The 16,847-nt window shown below is 52.5% G+C and overlaps 1 protein-coding gene across 2 annotated transcripts; it reads left to right on the top strand.

Annotated features, from left to right (window-relative positions):
- The first annotated feature begins 5,745 nt into the window (after nucleotides 1-5,745).
- On the top strand, nucleotides 5,746-9,751 carry Ppp1r14a (protein phosphatase 1 regulatory inhibitor subunit 14A). 2 transcript variants are annotated; one of them, XM_059253384.1, is made up of 4 exons: nucleotides 5,754-6,098; nucleotides 7,964-8,044; nucleotides 8,510-8,542; nucleotides 9,547-9,751. In XM_059253384.1, exons 1-4 carry the CDS (start codon nucleotides 5,898-5,900, stop codon nucleotides 9,673-9,675), a joined length of 444 nt encoding a protein of 147 aa, XP_059109367.1. In that variant the 5' UTR covers nucleotides 5,754-5,897; the 3' UTR covers nucleotides 9,676-9,751. The 2 variants fall into 2 exon arrangements, with proteins under 2 accessions (XP_059109368.1, XP_059109367.1); XM_059253385.1 differs by lacking the exon at nucleotides 8,510-8,542 and having other exon boundaries at nucleotides 5,746-6,098; nucleotides 7,964-8,048; nucleotides 9,528-9,751.
- Nucleotides 9,752-16,847: the final 7,096 nt, after the last annotated feature.

The raw sequence follows: 16,847 nt of genomic DNA, 5'->3' as shown, positions 1-16,847 counted from the left end.
CGCCCATGGCCCTTGGGAAGGGGGCGTGGTTGGCGTTGGCCCCGCCCCCACCGGCCCTGGCGGGAGGGGTGGTCCTGCGGCGCGCCCTCACCCTTCCTTGCTTGTGGGTTTTGGCCACGACGCCTTGGTGCCTTCGCTCTCGCGCTGAGACTAGGGCAAGAGACACACACTTCTGGGAAGCCTGAGGCTTTCTGCCCCCCTTACTTTAGGCTTCTGTTAGGGATTTTTTATTCTGCCTAAATTCAACGCTCATTGAGCCGTGACCAAATGTCCTGGACTCAGAAGTGACCATGCCAGACTGGCCTGTGTGTCGTCAGACAGGCGCAGCCCGGAGTAGTGATGCGGAAGCAGAGGGAAGAGGGATCAGGAATGCGATGGGGAAATCCTAGGGTTGAGTGAGCAAGGGTTGGGACAATGAAAACCAGAGCATGGTAGGAGCCCGCCCACACAGGTTCCCTATTCAGCGCGACAGCCAGCCCGGCAGGGTACTGCCGGGAAAAAGGTGGCACGTCCCGAAAACAGCAGGTTCCCTGGACCCTGTACAGGAAGATAAATACAGTTATAGAGAGGTCTTAGGGCAAAGATCAGAACCTTAGGATGAACAGACCTGAAGCGGGGTGGGGACAAAAACCACAGAACCAAGGTGGGCTTCCTCATATAAACCGGATAAATGGAGCAGGACTGACGGGAGTAGAAGACCACTACCAAGATAATTAAGATGATTACATTATCACTGAAATAGTTCTGTTAGCCGGGAGGTGGTGGCGCACGCCTTTGATCCCAGCCCTCGGGAGGCAGAGGCAGGTGGATCTCCGTGAGTTCGAGGCCAGCCTGGTCTACAGAGTGAGATCCAGGACAGCCAGGACTGTTACACAGAGAAACCCTGTCTCGAAACACACATACAGACACACACACACACACACACACACACACACGAAAGAAAGGAAAGAAAGAAAGGAAGGAAGGAAGAAGGAGAAAAGAAAGAAAAGAAAGAGAAAATGATGCTCTTGGGCCACCACCTGCCCATGATACATGGTGGAACTGACTTCCCAAAGTTGTCCTCTGACCTCCACACTTTAGCCATGGCACTTATCCCACATACATATAGACACACAAATAAAAATAAATGTATTTAAGAAAAATAAAATAGTGTTCTTGTTATTATAAACAAGGCTGGCTTGGTTGCACACGCCTGTATTCCCAGCAGTGGTGGTCGTAACAGGACTGGGATAGTCCAAAGCCAACCCCAGCAACAAGCAACAACCCCTGTCCCTCAAAAACAAAGGGAAACAAAGCCACCCGGTGTGGGGTGTAGCTCAGTTGGTAGGGTGCTCACCAAGCATGCAGGAAGTCCTGAGTTTGATCCCCAACGCCACATAAAACCAACCTTAGTGGCCCATGTCTGCAATCCCAGCACTCAGGAGCTGGAGGACCAGGACCAGGAGGAGTTCAAGTTCATTCTCAGCATAGTAAACTCAGACCAGCCTGTGCTGCATGAAACCCTGCCAAGCAAAAGAGAAAGGAAAGAAAAGAAAACCCTGAAAAGTGGACAGTGCATTTGGGGCTGGGATGGTCTAAATCAAGAGAGCCTTGGAATTGGCAGTGGAGGAAGGACTCAGTGAGAAGTCGCCTCCATAACTGAAGGAAAAGAAAAGGCAAGGAGCAAAGACTGCAAGAGCAGGAGCAGCGGACAGATCTCCTTTTTAAAGATTATTTTATGTGGCTGAGTGTTTTGCCTGCATATATGTATGAGCACCACACCACACGTGTGTGCCTGGTACTCATAGAGACCAGAAGAGGGCATTAAGTCCCCTGTAACTAGAGTTACAGGTGGTTATGAGTTACCATGTGGATGCTGGGAACCAAAGTCCTTGGCTCCTTGTTTGCAGACAGTCTCTCTGTGAAGCCGAGGCTGTTCTGGAGCTCACTCTGTAGACCAGGCTGGCCTTGAAAGCACAGAGATCTGCCTGCCTCTGCCTCCGGAGTACAGGGATTAAAGGCATGTGCTACTGTTGTAGAATATTATTTTAGCCGGACGGTGGTGGCGCATACCTTTAATCCTAGCACTCGGGAGGCAGAGCCAGGCAGATCTCTGTGAGTTCGAGGCCAGCCTGGGCTACCAAGTGAGTTCCAGGAAAAACGCAAAGCTACACAGAGAAACCCTGTCTCGAAAAACCAAAAAAAAAAAAAAAAGTATTATTTTAAGGTGTGTTACTTTTGTTTATGTTACATTTGTTTAACTCTGTGAATCTGTGATACTTTGCCTGACACCTGATGGTCTGATAAAGAACTGAACGGCCAATAGCTGGACAGGAGAAAGGAATAGGCGGGGCTGGCAGGCAGACAGAATTAATAGAAAGAGAAATCTGGGAGAGAAGAGATCTAGGAGCCAGAGGAGGAGGAGGACTCCAGGGGCCAGCCACCCAGCTACACAGCCAGACATGGAGTAAGAAACAAAGAAAGGTATACAGGAATAGAAAATTAAAAGCCCAGAGGCAAAAGACAGATGGATTAAGTTAAGAAAAACTGGGCTGGAGAGATGGCTCAGAGGTTAAGAGCACTGACTGCTCTTCCAGAGGTCCTGAGTTCAATTCCCAGCAACCACATGGTGGCTCACAACCATCTGTAACGAGATCTGGTGCCCTCTTCTGGCCTGCGGTCATACATGCTATATACATAATAAATAAATAAATCTTTTAAAAAAAAAAAGTTAAGAAAAACTGGCAAGAAACAAGCCAAGCCAAGGTCAGGCATTTACAATTAAGGATAAGCCTCTCTGTGTGATTTATTAGGGATCTGGGTGGCGGGCTCTCCAAAAGAGTAAAAAACAACCAACAACACGCCACCTCCCCCATGTCATAGAAAATCTTTTGATTGGATATCTGGGTAGTGTGGGAGCCAGGCCACTGTCGCCATTCTGTTGTTTCCCGGCTCAATACAGGAACATGTGAGTTATCAATACAGTGTCTCCCTTAAGCATCTAAGATAGTTTTATGCCTGCCATCTTCTTTGTCTTGCCTTGAAGTTCTCAGAACTTCAATCCCCACCCTTCCCACTTCCCGCCAGGGTCTAGTTGTGCCTGTAAACATCCCTAAATGGCTGGAGGTCGTGGTTGGGGAGAAAGCACACATTCATTCACTGGACCACTGAAGCATGTACTTGCTCAGCACACATTGTGAGTCAGGTCTTGCTGAAGATGCAGGGAATGTACAAGAGTAAACAGATCCTGGCTTGGTCGGAAGTCACATAAAGAAATGGTCCCTCGATGTTTGATGCTTGGAGTGACACTGTTGGAATACTCCTCAGGTGGGCTCAGTGGCCCAGGCCTCTAAGAAAGGCTGAGGCAGAAATATCATGAAGTGTGCTGGACAGCCTGGGCTACATACCTGGACAGCCTGGGCTACATACCTGGACAGCCTGGGCTACATACCTGGACAGTCTGGGCTACATAATGGAGTCTCAAAAAAAAAAAAAGAAAAAAGAAAGAAAGAAAGAAAGAAAGAAAGAAAGAAAGAAAGACCCAACACTCAGCACTCAGGAGGCAGAGACAGGCGTATCTCTGTAAGTTTGAGACCACCTGGTCTACACAGCAAGTTCCAGGCCAGCCAGGGTTACAGAGTGAGATCATACCTCAAGAGGTGATGGCACACACATTTAATTCCAGGACTTGGGAGGCAGAGGCAACTCTGTGAGAGTTCAAGGTCAGTCTGGTCTACATAGTGAGTTCCAGCACAGCCAGGGCTACATGGAGAAATCCTGTTTTGAAAAAAAGAGAAAAAGATTTATTTATTTTTATGTGTATGAGCATTTGCCTGAATGCATATATGTGTACCATGTGTGTGCCTGGTGCCCTCGTAGGTCAGAAGATGTCAGATCCCTTGGAAGTGGCATTACAGGTGGCTGGGAGCCACCATGTGGGTGTTTGAAACAGGATCTGGGTCCTCTGCAAGAGCAGCCAGTGCTTTTAACCACTGAACCATCCTTCTAGCCCCTGTGCCAGGCTGTTCACGTGGGTGTTAGGGAGCCAAACTCAGGTCCTCCCCGTGCACAGCAGTACCTTACTGACTGCACTAGCTCCTCAGCCCAGTGTGTGTCTTTTTGCCTGTCCCCAAGGTGCATGACTTGAACTCCCTGCCCTTGCCACAGTCCTGCTTGAGAAGCAGACAATAAAACAAGTGAGTAAATCACACACAACTTGGGAAAGTGCTGTTGTTCAGAACTGAGCTCAGGGATAGGACACCCGCCTGCTCAGTGTGTATAAGGCCTTGAGCTCAGCCAGTATTTCAACAACGGAGGAGGTAAGGTTCTCTCTGCTTCTGACCCGGGTAAGAAGACTTGTAAAGTCAAGATCTCCCCTTATCACCCTTGGTAACATTCCTGCCCACTCTATTTCTCCTGGTCCTATAATAAACTGTAGACACACTGTACTTGCTGGCCCCCAGTGTGAGCTCTGGGTAGATCGCCTCCTATACTGTTTCCACTTGTTTCTGGTACAGCGCCTGGTAGAGCAGGTACTTGATAACATTAATTTTTTAAGTATTTATTGTGTGTGAATGTGTGCCGAGTGTCTGTTTTGCAGTAGCCCTTGGAGGTCAAAAGAGGCGTTAGATCCCCTGGAACTGGAGTTACAGGATGGTTGCGAGCCACCATGTGGGTGCTGGGGACTGAATCCAAGTCCTCTGCAAGAGTAGCCAATGCTCTTAACTGCTGAGCCATCTCTCCAGCCCTCCCACTCCCGTTTTTTGAGAGAATTCTCACTATGTAGCCTAGGCTTACTTTGAACTTTCATCTATCCCCTTGAACTCAGCTGTTCAAGTACTCTTTGCCACCCCACCTCAAGTGCTGGGATTCATCATGCCTGAAAATGGTATTATTTATTTATTTGTGTGTGTGCGCGTGCGCGCGCGCGCGTGTGTGCGCGTGCGCGCTGTGGCACATGTAGTGGTCTGAGGATAAGTTACAGGAGTTGAGACAGACTCAGGTCCTTAGGCATAGCACAAAGCCCTTTACCAATGGATCCATCTCCCCCTTCCAGGCTTTGTTTGCTTTAAGGTAGGTCTGCAGCTCTGACTGTCCTGGAACTCGGAAGCTCACCGTGAATTCCTGAATCTCCTGCCTCCACCCCCTAAGCACCAAGGGTTACAGGCGGCTGACACCACTCAATAAATACCGTGTGCTGGAACAAGTGACACATAAATGAATGGATGAATGGGTGAATGAATGAGTGAGGTAAACTAAATGGAAGTTCAAGCCCGGAGGCGGAGCACTTGATTAACTTTCCTGAGGTCCCAGGGTCCATCTCTGATCAGCTTCTAAGAAACAAGAAAAGAAAAGAAAAGAAAAGAAAAGAAAAGAAAAGAAAAGAAAAGAAAAGAAAAGAAAAGAAAAGAAAAGAAAAGAAAAGAAAAGAAAAAGAGTTGGGTGTGGCGGCTTAAGTCTGGAATCGAAGCACTTAGGAGGTAGAGGCAGGAGGTTTAGGAGTTCAAGGCCAGACGTGGCTAATTGAGACCCTGTCTTAAAACTTGGGCTCTCATAAAGAGAAGCTGCAGGGGAACCCCTTACATCGAAGCCCCGGCGCCCCTGTAGCACCCCTCGCTGCCGCCAGAGGGCGCACGGGGCCGACCCCAGCGCGTGTCCCAGGACCCCGCCCCGGGATGTGCACCCCGAGCGCTCTGAACTGAGTGTCCCGCCCCCCGGCCCCATCTGCATCCCGCAGGACCCTGGCTTGAAGCCTGCACATTAGCCTGCTCGCCTCTGCAGGAAGGGAAACTGAGGCCCGGCGGCCGGAGCGGGGCGGGTCCCAGAGCGCGAGCCCCCGCCCCCGGCGGCCCCGCCCCGGCCCGTAAGAGCCCCGAGCGCGAGGCAGCACTCAAGTGGGGACGGCGGGCGGCGGCGCGATGGCAGCGCAGCGGCTGGGCAAGCGCGTGCTGAGCAAGCTTCAGTCCCCGTCGCGGGCCCGCGGCCCGGGGGGCAGCCCCAGTGGGCTGCAGAAGCGGCACGCGCGAGTCACCGTCAAGTACGACCGGCGGGAGCTGCAGCGGCGGCTGGACGTGGAGAAGTGGATCGACGGACGCTTGGAGGAGCTGTACCGCGGCAGGGTGAGACCCAGAGGGACCGGGGCTGGAGGGACCGGGGCTGGGGGACGGAGGTGGCCTGAGACACTGGCCCTCGAGCGGAGACCCTGCGACCCCGATGACCCTGGTACATGCTCACTGGTGCACAAGCTGGTGCACCAGCAGCGACCTTAGCTAGGAGGACACATGCCCTGAGGTCTCTGTGCTAGGGGCATCCAGCTTGTGGACACACAGAGACATGCACCCAGGTTCCCCAGATGTGTGTGCGTGCCAACACCTGGGGAAATCCAGGGGTGATCCTCTAGAGGAGATGAGAAAGAACTGGGGTGCCAGAGCCAACATATTGAGAGAGCGGATAGAGAGAGGGGATGTCCTTAAGCCAAACATAGACATGGGTGAGAAGGCAGATAGGACAGCAGAGACTCTTGGCAGAGGAAGCAACAGTATGCACAGATGACGGAAGTCACAGCCACTCGGAGGCACAGTGCGAAAAGTGAGCCACACACAAACTTACAGGAACAGCGTGGCCTGACGTGGACACAATAACACGCACACACAACACAGTCACCCTCAACGCAGAGAGAAGAGTTACAGCTTGTACAGAGATACGGATCGGTTTAAGCTGTAGTGCTCCAAGCTCCAATAGCTATCCTGGGACACAAAGTGATCATACATTATCTGCTGTCAACAACATAAAGCCTACAAACCCCAGGACAGATGCCACAGCCCTGTAGGCACACACATCTGTGGAAATTATAGTTACAACCGGAGCTGCTAACGGTGCCTCAGGAATTAAGACCTTTAGGAACCACGCTGGGCATGGCGGCTAAGGCCTGTGATCTCAGCACTTGGGAGGGGAAGAATTAGGAGTTCAAGGCCAACCCTGGATAAGGAGAGACCCTGTCCAAAAAATTCAAAACAAGCCTGGCGTGGTGGTGCACACCTTTTTAGATGAAGAAGTAGGCGGATCTCTGTGAGTTCAAGGCCAGCCTTAGGCTACATAATGAGTTCCAGGCCAGTAAAGATACCAAGACCTTGTCTTAAAAAAAAATACGATAAATAAATAGATAAAGATGGTCTCTACGGCTAACCATGTCCAAGCTGAGACAGCCACACTAGATACATTCTCTCTCAGGTCACGTAGGCCTCTGAACCAGGCCACCTTCATGAGGCCCATAGACGCTCAAGGTCTCCTCCCCCCCACAGGACAGCACCTTCGCTCTCCAGCTGGGCAGCAGGACTAGAGGCCCCGGGACCTCTGGCCCAGGACAGCTGGGTCTTGTCCCCATCATGACCAGATACCTTTTGTACCACAGTGCCATGAACTTCCCTCGGAGACCATTTTTGTTCCCAGCCCACCATACGGAGTCTAGGTGGTCACTTCACTGACCCAGCAGCCTGCGGTGTGGCCCAGGGAGGCCTGGCTGGCCCTCAGCCCAGAAGCCCTTCTGGTCCCCAGGGGAAGGGGCCCGCCCCAGCAGGCTCCCCTCCCCCACACTCATTGCTAAGTAAGACTTTCCCTTGAAAGGGCAGAAGCCAACCCGAATCCCAGAATCTGACATTCCAAGACTCGACCGGGCCTGCTTTGCCGAGTAGGAGCTGCAGCCAAGGAGAGAGCCCTGTGCCAGTCCCAAGGCCCCCGGTGCCGAGCCAAGGGTTCAGGCATCGGGCTGGTACCAGGGCCCTTCCACCCATCTGTCACCCCACCCCACCCCCCCAACACCCAGATGTCCGCCTCAGTGGTGCTGTCCCTGCCTGCCACATTATTGCTGCAGGCCCAGCCAGCTGGGCCTGGGTTGATGGAGTGCCTCCAGAGCCCTGGACAAAAGGCTGTGGAGGGGGGACAGGGGGAACACGGGCTCTGACCAGCCCGTTCTCCCTGGCCTTAGGAGTCAGACATGCCCGACGAGGTCAACATTGATGAGCTGTTGGAATTGGATAGTGAAGATGAGAGAGGCCGGAAAATCCAGGTAGGTGGGGAGAAAGGCGCCCTTCCCCCCAACCCCAGCCCAACGTTTGGCAGGGCCCTAAACAGAATAGCCCGAGTTGACATGTTTATTAAATACTTCCTATGCCAGACACTAAGTCCTCTGCAAAACACTATAAACTAGACACATTTACCACCGTAAGGAAAATGAGGCCCAGAGAGGTTGGATCATTTGCTCAGGGCACACAGCTCGTCTTGACTAGAGCTAGGAGCCAAACCCAGACTGCCCAGCTGCCATGTCCTTGCCCCCTGACCTCTCGGCGGAGGATTGGCTTTCTGATCTGGTGGTTCAGCCCCGCCTCTGTCCCTGGTCGGCTCAGGTCTGCAGCCACATGGGCAGTTTTGGCAGTCCTTTGTCTTGCTCCCTTGTGGAAGGGGAGGGCCTCTCAGGGAATAGGTGTCAGTCATTTACTGTTTGTTTGTTTGTTTTTGTCCCCATCCCCCTCAGGGACTCTTGGAGTCCTGCACGAATCCCACGGAGGTGAGTCTCTGCCCTTACAGCATTGGTCCCCTTACCTTTAGGGGGGAGGTGGAGGCAGGCCTAGGGAACTCCAGGGAGCCCCTATCTCTGTCCTGTTCTTTGTCATCGCTGTCTCCTCCTACCTCCCATCTGCCGCCCGCTCCACAGGCAGCTGCCTCAGAAACCCTCCCCCAAGTGGCTCCTGTTTCTGCCCATATGGTGCCTGCCCCTGGCTGGTTGTCCTGGTTGTCTGGGGGCTCACCCTCTTTCCATCTCTGTCCGCTGTGACTGTCTCTACCATCCTGGGGCTCCCTGTCTACCTCTGGGGGCCTCCCACCCTGCAGGTTCTGGAGCTGGGCCATGCAACCCTCCCACTTCCTTCCCGGCTTAAAAAGGGAAAATATTCATGGTTCTCCCCTCTGCTCTCAGCTGCCTGAGGGACAAACGTCACTGCCTGTCAGTCGGCCTGGAGCTGGCTCAGACCTGGTCTCTGGGGACTGTTTCTCAGCATGAGAAACATCTTCTGTCTGAGCCTGTGTCTGTCTGTAATTCTCTCAGGTCTGAGTCTTAGGTGGTCTCTCCATCTCTATTTTTACTTCGTTCTGTGTGTATATGTGTTTTGCCTTCATGTATGTCTGTGTTCCACCACATGCATGTCTGGTGCCCATGGAGACCAGAAGAGGGTGTTGGATCTCCTGGAGCTGGAGTTACAGACATGTAACTGCTGTGTGGGTGCTGGGAACTGAACTGGGATCCTCTGGAAGAACAACAAGTGCTCTTAACCACTGAGCCCTCTTTCCATAGCGTCTCAGCATGTAAATGCATAGCAGTTCTCCTGCCTCAGATGTGATTACTGGCCCAGGCAGTAATTGCAGCCCCCCCCCCCCCCGCCCCCTTTCCCTTCATCTCCCTCTCCTCCCTGCTTGGCTCCAGCTCCTTGAATAAGCTGTTGCCTGAAGAGGTGCTGGCATGGGGTGGGAGGCCCTGTCTCCTGCTCGGTTCTCAGAACCCCACTCTGTCCTCAGGACTTCGTCCAGGAGCTGCTGGCCAAGCTTCGGGGCCTGCACAAGCAGCCGGGCTTCCCACAGTCCAGCTGCTCAGATGACCCCAGCCTGAGCCCCCGCCAGGACCGGGCCCACACCGCCCCTCCCTGACGGCTGCCCGTCTCTGTATTCCAGCCCCAGTGCCCAGATTGTCTCTAAGTTGTATTTAATGGTTCTGTTCACTGCCTCCGGTGTCTGGCTTTTCCTCTCCCTGCTACTGGCCTTCTGCAGCCCCTCCCTGCCCTTGGTCCCCAAGCCACAGCTGGCCCTGACAGATGGAGAAGCGTTCCTCCTGGCCCCAGCCTGAGAACATACCCTGCTGACCCCGTGGTGTCCCGGAGACTCACATCCTGTTCCCACCTCCCCCCAAATGGAAGCAGTCCCAGCTTCTATGGGGAATGCCGGGCCAGATTCCTGGGCCACAGGAGATGTAGAGATGCTGACGGCCCCCGTGACCCCCATCATCTCCCCATAGGGCATCACACAGCAATGAGACCATTAGTCCACTCCATGGAGAATGTGCTTGGTGTGGTTGTTGGAGTTGAAGCCACAGACCAGCAGTAAATGACATTAAAGTGGGAGAGAAGAACCTGAGTGGCAAGGGAGGGAGTGAGATATGTACAATGGTACTGTGGGTAGGAGGAGCCACTTGCCCTTGGGGTGGAGAAGCAGAACAATAGGACAATGGAGGGCTTGCCTAGAATCCCCCAGTGAGGGGTTGGGGGTGTGGCTCAGTGGTAGAGCCCCTGCCTAGAATCCCCCAGTGAGGGGCTGGGGTGTGGCTCAGTGGTAAATGCCCCTGCCTAGAATCTCCCAGTGAAGGGCTGGGGTGTGGCTCAGTGGTAGAGCCCCTGCCTAGAATCCCCCAGTAAGGGGCTGGGGTGTGATTCAGTGGTAGAGCCCCTGCCTAGAATCCCCCAGTGAGGGGCTGGGATGTGGCTCAGTGGTAGAGCATCTGCCTAGAATCCTCCAGTGAGGGGATGGGGTGTGGCTCAGTGGTAGAGCCCCTGCCTAGAATCCTCCAGTGAGGGGCTGGGGTGTGGCTCAGTGGTAGAGCCCCTGCCTAGAGTCCCCCAGTAAGGGGATGGGGTGTGGCTCAGTGGTAGAGCATCTGCCTAGAATCCCCCAGTAAGGGGCTGGGGTGTGGCTCAGTGGTAGAGCCCCTGCCTAGAATCCCCCAGTGAGGGGCTGGGGTGTGGCTCAGTGGTAAATGCCCCTGCCTAGAATCTCCCAGTGAAGGGCTGGGGTGTGGCTCAGTGGTAGAACCCCTGCCTAGAATCCCCCAGTAAGGGGCTGGGGTGTGGCTCAGTGGTAGAGCATCTGCCTAGAATCCTCCAGTGAGGGGATGGGGTGTGGCTCAGTGGTAGAGCATCTGCCTAGAATCCCCCAGTAAGGGGCTGGGGTGTGGCTCAGTGGTAGAGCCCCTACTTAGCACAAACAAGATTCCAGTTTCATTCTCAGCTATGCCAAAAGAAAGAAAAGAATCTTTGAGGGCTTCCTGGAAGAAGCAGCATCAAGGCAACAACTTCCACAGGCTGTCTCGACCATAGCTGCAGACTGACCTTGGGAGCAGAGTGGTTCCTGTTGGGGTAATACCAATATTGATCAGGATGACAGTGTTGCTGGAGCTAGGCAGGGAAGTCCACAGCTCAGGGATTATCGAAGCCTTCCCTCCTGAGTTAGAGGGTGTCCTGGAGGGTCTCAGAAGTGGAGAGAGGCTGTTTAACACCGGCCTGTGCATAATGAGATGGAGGGACTGCCACTGCTGAGGCCCTGGTCTCGAAGATGGGATGTCTAGGAAAACATCTCCCCCATCTCTCTAGTGAGATTGCCCACCCCACATGCCACCCAGCTGCCTCTCCAGGATCAGGGCTCCATCCCAGGGCTCTGAGCCATGGACCAGCAAGGAAAGATTGCTTAACATCTGGGACATCCTGGCTGTCCGGCCCTGCTGCTGGCCTAGCTGTCCCCACACAGGCTTCTCAGCCTTCCTCAATGCGAAGGATTGAGTGGGGGATGGGGACTTCGTGTGGCTCCCATCACCTGGACTGCTGTCCCAGAGCACTGCGTGAGCTGCGTACCCTCTACTTCCCTTTCACAGAACCTGTTTTTGGTTCCTCATGGTTGTGGAGGTGACAAGCCCCAGGTTCAGGCCCTGGGTGTCCACAGCGTTGGATCTGTTTCCTATAGAAAACAAGAACCTCACCGAGAAGGCCCGGGTCACCAGCACTGTGTGCTAAAAGTCACACGGCCGGGCCGTGGTGGCACTGGGCTTTGATCCCAGCACTTGGGAGGCAGAGACAGGTGGATCTCTGTGAGTTCGAGGCCAGCCTGGTCTACAGAGCGAGATCCAGGACAGCCAGGGGGCTTCACAGAGAAACCCCGTCTCAAAAACAAAATAAAAGCTTAAGCAAATGATAGTGCTCTGCCATGCTAGTACTTGGGGCAGAGGCAGAAGGACTAAGTCACAGGCTGGTTCTGTAGCCCGGCCCTTTATCAAATAAGTAAAGTGAAAATGGAGAAGGACTGCCAAGATGGCTCAGTGGGAAAAGGCCCTTCTGCTGCTTGGCCTGAGGACTTGAATTCAGTCCCTGGGCCCCACATGATGGGAGAAAAGAACCAATACAAATTGTCCCTCTGTCCCCTCTATGTGCACGGCATGCAGGAATTTGAGGCCAGCCTGGTCTACATAGGGAGATTTTGTCTCAAAGACAAAGGCACTGGAGATAGCTCAGCAGCTAAGTGACCGGCTGCTCTTCCAGAGGGCCCAGGTTCAATCCCAGCACCCAGATGGCAGCTCACAACCAGCAACAGATCCAGGGGATGCGATGCCATTTTCTGGCCTCTGTGAGCACCAGGTACCACACATCCAGGCAACACACACACAGTGGGTAAGTCTTTAAAAGGAGGTGTAGAGTGAGGATGCTCTGGGAGATGGCCGCTTGTCCGCCACACGTCGGGTGTTGGGTTCTAACCCCAGCACTATAACAAACCAAAAACTTATGCCCGAGTTCAGATGCCATCCGTACTACGTCTTGGCTGTGTGGTGTTAAGAAGTCCCGTGACCTCACAGAGTCTCCACGCCTGCAATGTAATAAAGATGATTAAAACGGTACCGATACCCGAGGGCTGGGAGGTTTTCGGAAGAGATAAGATGTGTAAACATGATGAATCCTGTCATGGTGGGAAGGGGCCAATCGCCCCAACTGCGTCACATGCCTTGTGGCGTGATGCCCCTGAGGTTGACCAATGACCTAGTTCACCATCCTCCCTCAATGTGGCACAAGCCTGCCTGTGAACCCACCCCCCACAGTTGGCCTGCTTCTCGCGGTAGAAAAAGGAGCTTTTCTCACTGTCTCCACCCACCCTCTTCTCTCTTCCTCTTTCTTACCCCAACTTTGGTCCAAACCCACTTCTGCAGTTGGGGAGTCGGCTTCAGGGACGCTTGCCAACGAGTCTGAACCCGAGTCCCATCCTCGGACCCACACGGTGAGAGGAGAGAGGACACATCTGTGGGGTGTCCTCTGACCTCCACATTTGCCCTCTCCCAAATAAATATTTTTCAGAAAGCCAATTTTTGGCAGTTTCCCAGGACTCAGTCTTTCTTTGCCTTGTCCCCAGTCTTGTGATCTGCCTTTGAAAACATTTTTATTTCGATGCATGACTGTCTTGCCTGCATGTATGTCTGTGCACCGCGTGTGTGCCTGGTGCCCAGGGACCTCAGGAGCTGGAGTTGCAGATGGTTGTGAGCTCCACCGTGGGGGCTGGAAATGGAACTTGGGTCCTCTGGAAGAGCAGCCAGCCCTCTTAATGTCTGAACCAGCTTTCCAGACCTCAAATAAACATTTAAAAAATACTTTTAAAGTTTTTTTTTATTTATTTTATTTTTATTTTTATTTTTATTTTTATTATTTTTTTTTTGCCCCTACTCTGCTCTGGTCAGTTTTCCCTTTACTGACATCATCCACACACCATGGCTTCTTGCCCCATAGGACCTGCCACCGTGCTTTCTGGAATCCCAGATCCTCCTGTCACCACTGCATGGAATATCTGTTGTTAGAATTAACCTGATTAATTTCTTCCACAAATTTAGTGTGCCACCAAACTACCCATGAGTTAATTGTCTTGAGAGTCATTGCAGTCCCGTCTCCCACAGCGCCAGTTAGAAGTTGCTTGCTACCAGTGCCCCCTAGTGGCCATACTTACCTGTGCAGACGTGAAATCTCCGGGCTGTTTGGGCCTTCCCCTCCTCTTTCCATCCACCCACCTATCGTTCTTTCTCGTCTGGGTCCCATGTTGCCCAGGCTGGCCTCAAACTTCCTATTTAGCAGAAGACGACTCTGAACTCCCAATTCTCCTGTATCCATCCCTGGAGTGCAGAAATTACGGTCATGCAGCCGCCTGCCTGGTTGTGGGAGCTAGTTTTAAAACTATATATATTCCAAAGCTAGGTGTGGGCCAATCCCGGAACTCTGGAGGCTGGGACAAGACATCAAGTTTAAGGCCAGACTGAGGTATGGCCAGAGTCTGACAAACCGAGTCCTTTGCCACCCCGAAGACGTGTTGCTTTATTACCCCCCACCTCTAAGCATAAACCCTGTCCATTCTGCAGAGCAGGCAGAGTAACAGCCCCAGCAGCCACGACCTGGCAGGGACTCGACCTGACAGGCAGTGAGCGGATGAAGAAAGGGCAGACACATGGACACGGGCAGGAAAGCTGGGGCCGGGTGGGCCGTGCGAAGCTTCACGGAGGGTCACTGCTCAACAGCTTGGAACTTCAGCACTTTGTCACGTGATGACATGGGTTAGCCCGAGTCGGTGGGAGGTCTCTGTGGGCCAGCTGTCTCAGGGTGCAGATGCTAGTTTTGCACACGGTCAACACCGGCACTTGGAGCAAAGGAAGGTTTTACCATCCCTCAGAGCCTCAGCCTTGGGCAAAAGACTTGGCCACTCCCACGGGCCTGAGGTGTTGGGGTCCTCGATGTGGTTGCATTTATGTCAAACAACACACATTCACTCGGGACTTCACCCACTCTTTTTTTTTTTTTTTTTTTTTTTTTTTTGGTTTTTCGAGACAGGGTTTCTCTGTGTAGCTTTGCGCCTTTCCTGGGACTCACTTGGTAGCCCAGGCTGGCCTCGAACTCACAGAGATCCGCCTGGCTCTGCCTCCCGAGTGCTGGGATTAAAGGCGTGCGCCACCACCGCCCGGCCAACTTCACCCACTCTTTACACATTCACTCAAGTGTCTTCCTGAGCACGCCACAGTATTATCAGGACGATCTTGAACTCCTGCTCCTCGAATCTCCACCTCCCAAGCACTGGGGTTTACAGGTGCAAGACGACCTCTGCTGATCACAGGCAGGTACTGCCGCACCTAGGCACCTAGCTCACAGGAGCCTATGATGCCGGGGTGGGGAGCAGACTCGGTACTCAGGCCCAGAGTAAGGCTGGAGGTTCAGAACTTCATCTGTGTCTCCCTGGCTGACTCAAAGATTTGGGATGTGTCTTCTCCATGCCAGGACACAAGAACCAACTCTGCCGGACAAAGGCTGAGTCACAGTGCCCTCTGGTGGCCAGTCCTTTCTATTCCTGATTGAATAAAGGTTTAGAACACCTTTAAGCCTAGCACTCAAAAAGGGTGAGGAGCAGAGGCAGGTAGATCCCTGAGTTCAAGGCCAGCCGATCTACAGAGTGAGTTCCAGGAAAGGCAGAGCTACACAGAGAACCATGTCTCAAAAAACATAAATAATTATAATAATAACATCGACAATAACATAGCATTGATTCCCCCCAGCACTTGAGTGACAGAATGATCAGGCATCAAGGATGAAAGAGACCAGAACACAGGGACCTTGCCCAGGGATCAGGATCAGGGGACAGGCCTCAAAAGTGTCCACACACAGGTCATCCAGAAACACAGAAGCACGTCACTTTCAGGCAGCTGGATCAGGAGCTCCTTAGGGGTATCCCATCATACTCTGGGGATAAGTAAATATGCCTGTTCATATTCTGCTCCCCACCAGGGATCCGTTCCACATGCTATGCAGCCAAAGCAGGCCCTGAATTCCCGCTCCTCCTGCCTCAGCATCCTGAGAGCTGCCTATTAATCTTCCCTTCTCTCTGCCCGGGACTCTCCACTGGATGACATCCCTAACAGAGCAGCCCTCAACCTGCCCCCAACTCAGGCTGCTCCAGGGGTGTGGCAGAGCACAGCTAGTCACCTTACTTCTGCCTGCTGGGTGCTGGGTTTCGTGTGCCTCAGAGAGGCACAGGGGAGGGGCAGTGGAGCAGGGGACTAACTGGGAATTCATTCAGACAATGAGGACACAGCTGTGAATGGGATGACAGACCCTTAGGAGAACCAGTGTTTGGGGTTTTTTTTGTTTGTTTTTGTTTTTGTTTTTTGTTTGTTCGTCTTAGTTTTTTTTTAAAGTTTTTTTTTTTTAATTTTATGTTATGTGCATTAGTGTATGTATGTCTGTGTGAGGGTGTCAAGTACCCTGGAACTGGAGTTACAGACAGTTGTGAGCTGCCATGTGGGTGATGGGAATTGAACCCAGGTCCTCTGGAAGAGCATTCAGTGCTCTTAACCACTGAGCCATCTCTCCAGCCCCTCGTCTTAGTTTTTTGATTCAAGGCTTCTCTGTATAGCCCTGGCTGTCTTGGAACTTTCTCTGTAGACCAGGCTGGCCTTGAACTCAGAGATCTACTTACCTTTGCTTCCTGAGTGCTGGGATTAAAAGCATGAGCTACCTCCATCCCTGAGAACCAGCATTCCAATGAGTGGAGGCAGAGAGCGAACTAAAAGATTGTGTGTGTGTGTGTGTGTGTGTGTGTGTGTGTGTGTGTGTGTGTGTGTGTAATATAACAGGTATGATAAACATCCAGAAGAAAAGGTATTAGCTAGGCCAGGTAGCACAGACCTGTAATTGTAGCAGGCACAAGAGCTGAATAATGAATTCAAAGCCTGCTTAGTTAGGCTACAGTGTGAGTTCAAGACCAGCCTGGTCAACCTAGTGAGACCTATATCAAATAAAAAGTAAAAAGTAGGGCCAGTGAGATGACTCCGTGAATAAAAGTCTTTGCCACCAAGCCTGATGACTTGAGTCCAACTCTGGGACTCACGTGGCAGGAGAGAACTTGCTCCAGTAAGTGGTCCTCTGACCCCACACAAGCACCATGAACTGTGGCAAGGGTGCTGAGTGGGCATTCACACATGCACACAGAATTGATTAAATATGTATTTTTTTAAAAAGTAAGACTGGCAAGACGGCAAGCCAATC

This window comes from Peromyscus eremicus, chromosome 1 (genome assembly GCF_949786415.1).
Source record: "Peromyscus eremicus chromosome 1, PerEre_H2_v1, whole genome shotgun sequence".
Lineage (NCBI taxonomy): Eukaryota > Metazoa > Chordata > Mammalia > Rodentia > Cricetidae > Peromyscus > Peromyscus eremicus.
The sequence above is the reverse complement of the archived record's forward strand: the minus strand, read 5'-3'. Positions and strand labels throughout refer to the sequence as shown.

Excerpts from the sequence above, each read along its gene's own strand:
- Ppp1r14a (XM_059253384.1), top strand. The coding sequence starts at position 5,898 with ATGGCAGCGCAGCGGCTGGGCAAGCGCGTGCTGAGCAAGCTTCAGTCC. Across the intron at positions 6,099-7,963 it reads AGGAGCTGTACCGCGGCAGG|GAGTCAGACATGCCCGACGA; the intron begins GTGAGACCCAGA and ends CCCTGGCCTTAG. Across the intron at positions 8,543-9,546 it reads CCTGCACGAATCCCACGGAG|GACTTCGTCCAGGAGCTGCT; the intron begins GTGAGTCTCTGC and ends CTCTGTCCTCAG.